General features: G+C 55.9%; 1 protein-coding gene across 1 annotated transcript; it reads left to right on the top strand.

Annotated features, from left to right (window-relative positions):
• Window positions 1–1,197: 1,197 nt before the first annotated feature.
• On the top strand, window positions 1,198–9,052 carry GAL3ST3 (galactose-3-O-sulfotransferase 3). Its single transcript, XM_039244875.1, has 3 exons — window positions 1,198–1,311; window positions 4,791–5,027; window positions 7,441–9,052. Exons 2-3 carry the CDS (start codon window positions 4,903–4,905, stop codon window positions 8,609–8,611), a joined length of 1,296 nt encoding a protein of 431 aa, XP_039100806.1. The 5' UTR covers window positions 1,198–1,311; window positions 4,791–4,902; the 3' UTR covers window positions 8,612–9,052.
• Window positions 9,053–10,466: the final 1,414 nt, after the last annotated feature.

Below are 10,466 nucleotides of genomic sequence, written 5' to 3'. Positions count from 1 at the left end.
CCTCATCATAACAGCTCTGGGACCCAGGCAGGACAGAACCTCCCACTGTGCAGAGGGGGTAACTGGGAGGCAGAGAGAAGTTGACATTCCCAAGAGGCCAAACTGGGACCACAGGCAGTTCTCCTGATTCCAAGAGTCCCCATTCCCTTCACCCTCTTAACAAGGACTCTCATACAATAGCTACCTGTGTGGGGCTAGAATGGAATCCAATTCCTTGCAAGTCCCAGTTTGGCTGGCTGTCCCACCTCCAGGCTCCTTGCCCTACTAGGTCAAGAGGGCAGGAGAAAGCAGGGGTTCATGAGAACCAATGAACTAAATGTGGTGTTGGTGTCTGCCATGACTTCGGGAGGTGCTGCTGCCCATCTCCAGGTGGGAGGAGTTAGGGCCTAAGAAGGGAGTAGAAAATTCACACACAGCCACACAGGAATTTACACACAGCCTTCACATGTATCATCTCTGCAGTCTCCAAGCAGCTCCAAGAGCAGCTCTCTATCCTAGAGCTCAAAATATCCAGGCCCAGGGAGTTGGCTCTGGACTCTGGGCCTTAAGTTCAACAAGGGTTGAACTTGGGTTCTCAGATTCCCAGTACAAAGCACGAAGGCTCTGGTCAGGAGCAAGTGAGTCCGGAGTCCTGCTGTAGGGTGGGAGAGGGTCAGCAGCAAGAGGACTGCCTCAGGGGCTGGAAGAAAAGGGTCCCCAGGGGAGGGGGTGCAGATGGGAGGAGCCCCCAGGCTGGAGCTGTGCTTCTCTGTTGGAAGTGGACAGAGGAGGAGGGCGGGAGCATGTGGATGCTGGTAAAGGTACCTGTGTCTCTAACTCCCCTAGGACCCACCAGGCCAGGGTCTCCCAGTAGAGCCCAGGAATGCTCAGCAATGGCCAGAGTATCCAGAAACCTTCCGGGCCTCAGTTTCCCCTTCTATAGAGGGCAAGATGCTGGCCACATTGCTGAACCTCTCTGCAACGTTGCCTGGCGATGCCCGCATCCGAGGACGCCACCCGGAGATTGTTCCCGGGCAGCCTTCGAGTCAGAGCTGCCCCCTCCCCTTCCCGCTCCCCTTCCCCTCCTCCTCCCCTGCACGCTGCTGGGCCCCCGCCCCCGCCCCGCCTCCGGTGTGCGATGGGGGGCGGGCGGCGGGCAGAGCGGAGAGGAGCGGAGCCGCCACCTGATCCCATCCAGGCGCGGAGAGGCGAGCGAACCGGCACTCGGCGCTCAGGGCCCCCGGCGCCCTCCGATCCGCATTGGATTTCGCGACAAGGGTTTGGAGATAGCGGCGACCACCCCAAACCCGGGTCGGAGGCAGAGCCCGCGGCGTAAGTACTGCAGTGGCCGGCGTGGGGCCGGGGGACTGGGGTGGACCGGACCGGGACGGGGGACGAGGGGTGGGCGGGAGAGTGTGGTGGGGGCCTAGCGCCTGGAGAGCACGGGGCGGGGGAGTGGGCGCGCTCTACCCCCGGGGAAGGAGAGAAGCCGGGGTGAGAGGGTGAGTCTGGCCTATCCCCCTATAGTGACCAGATCCTGGTGACCGGATCCCTGGGGTAGGTGGGGATGAAATTGAGGGAATGGGGGCCGGAGGGGCGGTAGTGATGGAGAGAGGAGGATGAAGGGAATTTGGAGGCAGGGATGACGTGCGGGTAGACGGCAAGGAGGGGGGGCTGGGGAGGACCTGGCAGCAGGCTGGGAGGAAAAAGGAAGGAAAAGAGAGAGGTGGAAAGATATTTGATCTCCTGAGCCACTAAACTGCAACCCCCTGAGCCCTTGGCCCCGTCCTCTCTCGCGCCCTGGGCAGTTTCCCTCACTGGGCTGTGCCATCTTCTAGTAAGGACAGAGTCTCCAGGTCATCTAATGGTCAGGGCTGGTGGTCCAAGCCTCTAAGAGCACCCATACTGGCCCTAAGCTGGGAGAGGAGAGAGAAAAGGGCTCTTTTGGGAGCAGATGGGTGTCCAGGCCAGGTTTCAAAGCTCTGCCTAGCTATACCATTTTTTTCCTTTGGTTCCCTGGAGAAAGGAAAGCAATTTGCAAAACCAGGCAGCAGCCTGAGGTAAATTGTTCTGACTAAAATTAGCACTGATACTCTGATGAGACTGGGCATCCTGACCTGTCTGGGACAGCTGACGGAAACTCTCTCCACGGAGAAGACACAGGGGAGGCAGAGGGGTAGTTTGAAGCACACAAGGTGTAGGAGCCAGGGCCCCGGGAGCCCGCCACCCACCCCACGCCAGCCTGCAGATTACAGAGGTTAGATCCAGCCCCAGCCAGCCCCCTCCCCGGGTGCCAGTGCCCTGACTCCATCTCCAGAGGAGCATCATGGAGAGAACTTGGCAAGGGAAGGGAGGCCGCCTGCAGTGTCCAAGGAGCACCCTCTCTCAGGACCTGGAATGTTTAGCCTGGCCGAGTGCCATCCGGAGGAGACAAGGGTACTGCTTTCAAATACCTGAAGGTCTGTCATGGAGAAAAATGATTCATGTGGTCTAAGACCGCAACACGAGCCATCCTGTGGGCAGAAGGTGGAGGGGGACAAGCCGAGCAGGGCACTAACCACAGTAGGTGACCCTAGCTGTCCCAGAAACAACTTTTAGAAACAGCTGAGGCTGCTCAGAAACGGGCCAGGCTGTATCTGAAGGTGGTGAGCCTCCCGACACGGACGATGGCCAAGCAGAGACTGGTGCCCACCTTACAGGTGGTGTCCATGGAGTCCTTGTGCTAATGATGCCCTATGCCAAGGGGACCCTAGGCAAGGGTCTGGCTGACTGGGTCCCCAGGGCTAAGACATGAAGGGGAGGGGGCTGAGGGAGACCACGGAGGAGACCGCCAAGCACCCTGCTGTCCTCTGCGTGGCCTGGTTAAAGCACTTCCCAGGGAGAGTCCCGGTGGCGCTCCCTCCAGACCTGACCTCCTTGGCCGACCCACAGTCCTCTGGGGATAGGACAGTTTTAGTGAGTTTAGCAGGGATGTGACTAGGTTGACTTCCCACTTTGCCCCCTTGGGAAACTCCCATCTTATCACCAAATCCTCTGGGCAAGAGGAGTGGCAGAGGCCACAGCCGTGACTTCTCTTGTAGGCTTCCTCACCCCGCCATGGCCAGCCTTCTCTGTCCTTGGCGATCCTTGCAAAGACAGCAGGGCCTCAGGCTTTCTCTGTTATGCCCTTGGTTGCCCTCTGTGGCGGACCCTTCACCCCCCTCGGCTCCGGGCAGATTAAGTCCGTCTGCGGGCTGGTGGGGGAAGCCAGGGGATGGGGCCTGGGGAGAAAGGAAAGGCCTAACCAGGACGTCATTCCTCCCAAACAGGTTTAAATGTAATCCGGGATTACTGAGGGGAGAGGGAAAGGTGGTGGTAAAGAAGAGGGACTGGAAACCAAGCTTTAGGCCCCAAGGGGAAGTGATGGTCAAAAGTTTTTACAATCCCTCATCCCTCCTGGGACCCGGGTGTCCTAGTTCCACATACGTGCCAATGGCCATAGGGTTCCAGGCGCCCTGTCCCCTTTCGAGAGATGTGTGTGTGAGGCTGAAGCTGAACCCAGACCTGGAGACCAAAGCCCCCGAGACAGAGACGCCACCCTAGTGGGGAGACAGGCATTGCTGCTGAAGCTGCCTCTCCACTAGCACTGCCAAAGGCCAGGCTGCCCTTGAGCCAAGGCACTTGTGTGGGGACAGGTGACTGGCTGGAAACCAGGCCCTCCCTGCTTCCGCCTCTTGCTCTTGCCACTAACCTGGGATGGAGGCCCATCTTCTTCTGGAGAATCTCAGCAGGGCAACAAGCAGGAGGCCCCTCTCTATTCCCCACACCCCTACCCCTCTCCCCAGCCGCCATATCATGGCCTTGGCCGGGCACCGCTCACTGCAGAGTCAGCTGATGGAGTGGCCGGGGTTTCAGGTGTCTAGGGATGGAATCCAGATAGGGTTCTGGGATTTCAGCTCCTCCCTTTCTTTCTCTCATGGATTTATTGGTCTTGGGCCCTCAGGGCAGGAGCCAAGCTAGGAAGGCTCAGGGCTCAGAAGCACTCTACCAGAGTCCAGAGCAGGGAGGGAGAAATCCGTGTTCTGTGGAAGCAGCACACATTATGTCTAGGGGGATGGGCTTTGGAGCCAGAGAGAGAGCAGGTCTGAATCCTGATTCTGCCAACACTGTGTGACCAGGGACAAGTAGCGCCACAGCCACGTCTTAGAGCCTCAGTCTCCTTGTCTGTAAAATGGGGAATAATGCCTACGCTAGGGTGTGGTGGGGATTAAATGGAATTAAGTATGTAATAGTATACAGTACATCTAGTAAGCCTGCAATATTGATCCCTTGCCCATGTCAAGAGGCTCAAGAAGATATAGGTCCAGACAGTGGTTTCTGAGGACCTCGGTCTCTGGGGAGTCAAGACCGACTCTTGGCTGAAGCATTCAAGCAAGGAATCCTGGAGGAGGGAAACTCTGAATGGAGACTTCTGTGCTTTAAGCCAAGCGCTGGTGCTAAGGCAAGTCTACGTGGGGGCGGAGGAGAACAGAAACAAATGACCACAAGACAAAGACGAATTAGGACCAGGCAGAGAAGCTGAGACAGGGCTCAAAGCAGGCGTGGCTACTGCTTGAAGGGCTGGCCACACCCCAGAGCCTGTAATTCCACCCAAGACTAAGTTATCTAGAGCTGTGGAGATAGGGTCTTGGTAACTGGAGGTAGGAATCCGATCTTCTCTGGCTTCTCTGCTCACCCCACCCTTTGGAGCTCTCCTTTGCAGCAGTCTTGCTGGGGCCCACAGCCCATCTCCTCTGCCCGCTGCAAACCTGTTTGCTTCCTTCTCCTGCCAGGCCTCTCAGGAATACTGGCCCTGCTACCAGAGCCCCAGGAGCCCCCATGAGTGCCGGCGAAGGGAGTCCTGGATAGCGAGGCCCTGGCTGGTCCAGGGGCGGGTACCCCATCATGCCACCCATCCTCCAGCACCTGCAGCAGGCCTCCAAGATGATGAACCGCAGGAAAATCCTGCTGCTGGTGCTAGGGTGCAGCACCTTAAGCCTCCTCATCCACCAGGGGGCACAGCTCAGCTGGTAAGGGGGCAGGGTGTTGGTGCATGGGTGGGACCCAGGGGAGTTGCGTTCTTGCCTGGTCAGCAACAGAACTGGGAGCTCTCCTTTCCATTTCTATCGGCCAGAAGGGTCTGCCTTCTGCTGGGCTTTGTTCCTTCCCTCTATTTTTCTAGATTTATTTTTTTTTTAAGTGGGCTCTAAGCCCAACATGAAGCTTGAACTCATGACCCCAAGGACGAGTGTCGCATGCTGCACTGACTGAGCCACCCAAGGCGCCCCTCCTCCCTCTATTCCAGTAGTGCTTTCCTGTAGATTCTCTGTAGATCCACACAACCTCCCGGGGCAGGGACTGGCCTTGAAAGGTTGCTTGAAGTCCTAGAGTCAGCCAGTGACTAAACTGGGATTCTAATCCCGTCGTCCAAATGCTTCCCACGGCAGGCATCACAGTCTGAGCGCCTTCCCAGAGGACTGCAAATAACTTCTCATTACTTCTGCTGTGCTGGGCAAATCTCCTCACTCATTCTGAGCCTGTTCCCTCATCTATAAAATGGGAATGGTGCTGTGTGTGACCCACTTAGTCACCCTGATACAGGATACGTGATGACTAACTGGACTCCCTTACCCTACTTCACGGTTCACTGTGTGAACCCAACAAACCCCTGCACCACTCAGGGCCTCAACTTTCCCATTTTCTACACGGCTGCCCATGAGAATGGTGTGATTAGGCCCTGAATTGCTGGTCTTTCAGTAGGGCCTCTGTATAAATATTATCCTGAGCCCAAACCAGCCACAGATAAGAAATCTCAGTGGTGTTCTCAAAGCTGCTTAGAGTTGGGGCGCCTGGGTGGCTCAGTCGGTTAAGCATCCGACTTTGGCTCAGGTCATGATCTTATGGTTTGTGGTTTTGAGCTCCATGTCAGGCTCTGTTCTGACAACTAGCTCAGAGCCTGGAGCCTGCTTCAGATTCTGTGTCTCCCTCTCTCTCTGTGTGTTTAAATAAAATATTTTTTAAAAATATTTAAAAAAAAAAAAGCTGCTTAGAGTTCTCCTCATTACGTGATGCTTAGGATAGAAAAGAAATAAGAGTAACTCAAAGTCTGCAGGGAACTTACAGGTCATCTGTAATCCCAAACACCCTTGGTTCAGGAATAAGGAAACAGAAATGAAAGCTTCATGAAGGCTAGGATTGTTGTCTGGTATTTGTACTAGCATGTTTCTTGAGCCTAGAACAGTGCCTGACACATAGATGCTAAAAACAAAGATCAAAAACCTTGTTGAATGAAGGAATGAGGCTCCAGAGGATTTAAGAGAATCATGTAACAGATTGCCTCAAAGCCCGTGCCACTCATCTATAAGATGGGGAGCCAAAGAGTAAAAATGAGAAAAAAAGAGAACAAGAGAATGTGGTGACTTTGTTGAGTTGCCAGACAATGTAAATGACTTTCCTCCTTCTGGTCCTCAATTTCTGCATGTGTAGAAGAGACTTTCTCAAGGGTCTCCAAGGGCCTCTGTCCTTATATTAGTTTTCTATTTCTGTGTAACCAAATTACCTCAAAATTTAGCACCTGAAAACATCAAACATTTATCTTGGGGCGGCTGGGTGGTTTAAATGGTTAAGCATCATGCTCTTGATTTCAGCTCGGGTCATGAACTCACAGTTCATACGTTCAAGCCTTGCATCAGCCTCTGTGCTGACAGTACAGAGCCTGCTTGGGATTCTCTTTCTGTCTCTCTCTGCCTCTCCCCAACTCACGTTCTCTCTCTCTCAAAACAAATAAATAAACTTTAAAGATAATTTTTAAAAGACACTTATTATCTTGCTTCTGTGGGCCAGGAATTCAGGTGTGGCTTAGCTGGGTACCTCTGGCTCAAGGTCACGTGGCATTGCAATCAAGCTGGCTGCTAGGGATGCAGTCTCATCGGAAGGTCTGATCGGAAGTGCTCCCCTTCCAAGCTCATTCACACGGTTGGTTGCTGGCAACATTCAGTTCTTCAAGCAGGTTGAAAGAATGGGGGCCCAGTTCCTCAGGGACTGTTGCCCCTCAGTACTTCCCCATACAAGAGCTTGCTTCTCCTTGCATGAGTTACCCCAGAGAGAGAGACAGAGAGACCAAGATAGAGGCCACAGTCATTTTATAATGTAATCTCAGGAGTGGCATCCCATCATTTACGCCCTATTCCACTCCTCAGCAGCATCAAGAAGTCCTGTTCATATTCATGGGGAGGGAAATACACAAGGGCGTGAATACGCAGAGGCCAGCAGGGATCACTGGGGGTCATAGTAGAGGCCGCCTGGCATATCCCTCTATCGGCTCATGGGTACAGTCCGGGTTGGACCATTCTGTGGCCCATCTCACCATCCTTGCCGAGGGGCAGGGGTTGAGAAGCATCCCTCTCACACCCTCCCCCGCTGCACACCCCACGAACTCCGCAGGTACCCCAAGCTGTTTCCTCTGAGCTGCCCGCCTCTGCGGGACGCACCGCCGCGCCCCAAGCACATGACGGTGGCCTTCCTGAAGACGCACAAGACTGCGGGCACGACTGTGCAGAACATCCTGTTCCGATTCGCCGAGCGCCACAACCTGACGGTGGCCCTGCCGCACCCGAGCTGCGAGCACCAGTTCTGCTACCCGCGCAACTTCTCGGCGCACTTCGTGCACCCGGCCACGCGGCCGCCGCACGTGCTGGCCAGCCACCTGCGCTTCGACCGCGCCGAGCTCGAGCGCCTCATGCCGCCCGGCACCGTCTACGTCACCATCCTGCGCGAGCCGGCCGCCATGTTCGAGTCGCTCTTCAGCTACTACAACCAGTACTGCCCCGCCTTCCGGCGCGTGCCCAACGCGTCGCTCGAGGCCTTCCTGCGCGCGCCCGAGACCTACTACCGCGCGGGCGAGCACTTCGCCATGTTCGCGCACAACACGCTGGCCTACGACCTGGGCGGCGACAACGAGCGCAGCCCGCGCGATGACGCCGCCTACCTGGCGGGCCTCATCCGCCAGGTGGAGGAGGTCTTCTCGCTCGTCATGATCGCCGAGTACTTCGACGAGTCGCTGGTACTGCTGCGGCGCCTGCTGGCCTGGGACCTGGACGACGTGCTCTACGCCAAGCTCAACGCGCGCGCCGCCAGCTCGCGCCTCGCCGCCATCCCCGCGGCGCTCGCGCGGGCCGCGCGCACCTGGAACGCGCTCGACGCGGGCCTCTACGACCACTTCAACGCCACGTTCTGGCGCCGCGTGGCGAGCGCCGGCCGCGCCTGCGTGGAGCGCGAGGCGCGCGAGCTGCGCGAGGCCCGCGAACGCCTGCTGCGGCGCTGCTTCGGCGAGGAGCCCGTGCTGCGGCCCGCCGCGCAGATCCGCACCAAGCAGCTGCAGCCGTGGCAGCCCAGCCGCAAGGTGGACATCATGGGCTACGACCTGCCCAGCGGCGGCGCCGGTCCCGCCACCGAGGCCTGCCTCAAGCTGGCCATGCCCGAGGTGCAGTACTCGAGCTACCTGCTGCGCAAGCAAAAGCGCCGGGGCGGCGCGCGGGCCCGGCCCGAACCGGTCCTGGACAATCCCCCGCCGCGGCCCATCCGGGCGCTGCCCCGCGGCCTCCAAGGCCACTGAGCTCTCAAGAGTCTGGGCCCTTCCCTGCCTGGGACTGCCCCCCGGCACCCGCCTCACCGAGGCCTCTTCTGCTCAGTACTTGGGGCCTCGTCTCCCTATCTGAGCCGGCCTCCCTGGGATGGGTTGAACCCCGCCTTCGTGGAGGGTGCTGATAGGCCCGATCGAGCCCCGGGCCACCCTCTTCTCCTCCCTAACTGGCTGGTCCCTTTGACGAGAGGTCTGAGGCCTGACCAGAACTGCCCACCCTGCCTTTTTTCTATGGGTTGAGCCCCACCTGTCTTTTTCAAGCGGGTGAGCCCAGGGGTCAGAGACCCCCCACACCATCTGTCTTCCAGGTTCCACCCTCCCCGAAGACCTAAACTGCTCCCAGACTCCCAGAACCAAGAGTTCTTGGGTTGGGCTTTTTGTTTGGTTTTTCTTTTTCTTTTTTTTCTTTTTTAATAAAATGTCTTCAAAAGGCACAGGTTGTTTGTCAGTCATTGAAAGGCAGATTTCCCACGTTTGAGGATGAGGCAGATGCCCAAGAATAGCAGCTGTGACTGTCACCATAAGGAAGGGGGCCCAGGCTCAACCAAGCTCCTCCGCCGCCCTTCCCAGACGCTTGCAAGTCTTATCAGCCTCTTCAGTGACTGGGCTCACCGAGGCAGACTGGCCACTGGCTACTTATTTTCCTTTGAGAACGTCCAAATCATTCCTTTTCATTCAATTCAGCCCCACTTACTGAACATTGTCTCTAATTTGGGGACATAGGTGAGCAAGGCAGATAAGGTCCATGGGCCTCATAGGGCTCGTGGGGAGACATTGGAACTGGAGTGGGGCACGTAAACTGAAGGAGGGACTAGAATTGGGTAGACGGAAGCACTTCAGGCTTCAGAGGGAAACACTGCTATCAGTTCCTTTTTATTTTATTTTTCACATTGACAATTGTTGAGCTCTTTGGAAAAGAGAGATTGCAATGGTTAGTTGACAGTTTGAATGACAGTCCCTGGGCTTGAAAAGCAGCTGCTTTTAGAGCACCCCACTTTTTACCAGTAGAGCTCTGGAAAAGGCAAAAGAATGCAGACACGCAAAGTCACGATTAGGTTTCTGGCATTAAGCAGCAGTAAAGAATTGCACTAAACTCGAAGTCGTCTATACAAAGAAAATCATGGTCTGACTCCCAGCCAAGAAGGTGCCTGTCTGCCACTGCCCACCTCCAGCTCTCAGCCTCTCTGATCATACCTTTGCCAAGAATATCCTTCACCTTGTCTTGCGCCCTCCTAGAAAATTCAGACTTGCCTTTAAGTTCTGCCTTGATAGACCTCCCCTGCTTTCCCAGATTGTCAGGCTGGTGGGGTTTTCTTTTTTGTTTGTTTGTTTGTTTGTTTTGTTTTTTGTTTTATCAATGTTGCCCTGCTTCAGCAGAGAGCACAGTTCAGGATTCAAGAACTAACTGGAAGCATCTAGAATCAAGCCCTGGAAGAGGGTTTCTCTGTAGAAGCAAAGGCAGACCCTAAGTAGGCACCAAATCAAGTATTAGCCTTCAGTGACTAAGCAGGGGTGGGGTGGGGTGAGGTGGAGTGGGGGCCCTCTGGGACTCCTTGATCCAAACATCCCCAGCTTCAGCTATAGGGAACAGGCTCTAGCCCCTGGGTCCCAATGTCTTGCAGAGAGGCTTCTTCCATCAACACACATGTGGTACTGCCCACTCTACTCATGTCCAGAGCTGGGCAGTGGATGAAATGTGGTCGCTGCACCCAAGGAGTTCACCATAAGGTCTGGGACCAATGTGTAAGCAGCTGGGTGACGATGACTTAATGGAGGCACTTATGTGCTTTAAAGTTCAAACCATGACCCAGCCACCTACTGGTTACAT

The sequence above is a fragment of the Hyaena hyaena genome, unplaced genomic scaffold (assembly GCF_003009895.1).
Source record: "Hyaena hyaena isolate Hyena2069 unplaced genomic scaffold, ASM300989v1 scaffold_248, whole genome shotgun sequence".
Lineage (NCBI taxonomy): Eukaryota > Metazoa > Chordata > Mammalia > Carnivora > Hyaenidae > Hyaena > Hyaena hyaena.
Note: the sequence above shows the minus strand (reverse complement) of the source record. Positions and strands in the feature narration are given on the sequence as shown.

What these genes read in the sequence shown, in the direction of transcription:
- GAL3ST3 (XM_039244875.1), top strand. Translation starts at nt 4,903, where the DNA reads ATGCCACCCATCCTCCAGCACCTGCAGCAGGCCTCCAAGATGATGAAC. An exon ending in CAGGGGGCACAGCTCAGCTG is followed by an intron (nt 5,028 to 7,440) that starts GTAAGGGGGCAG and finishes CGAACTCCGCAG; the next exon opens with GTACCCCAAGCTGTTTCCTC.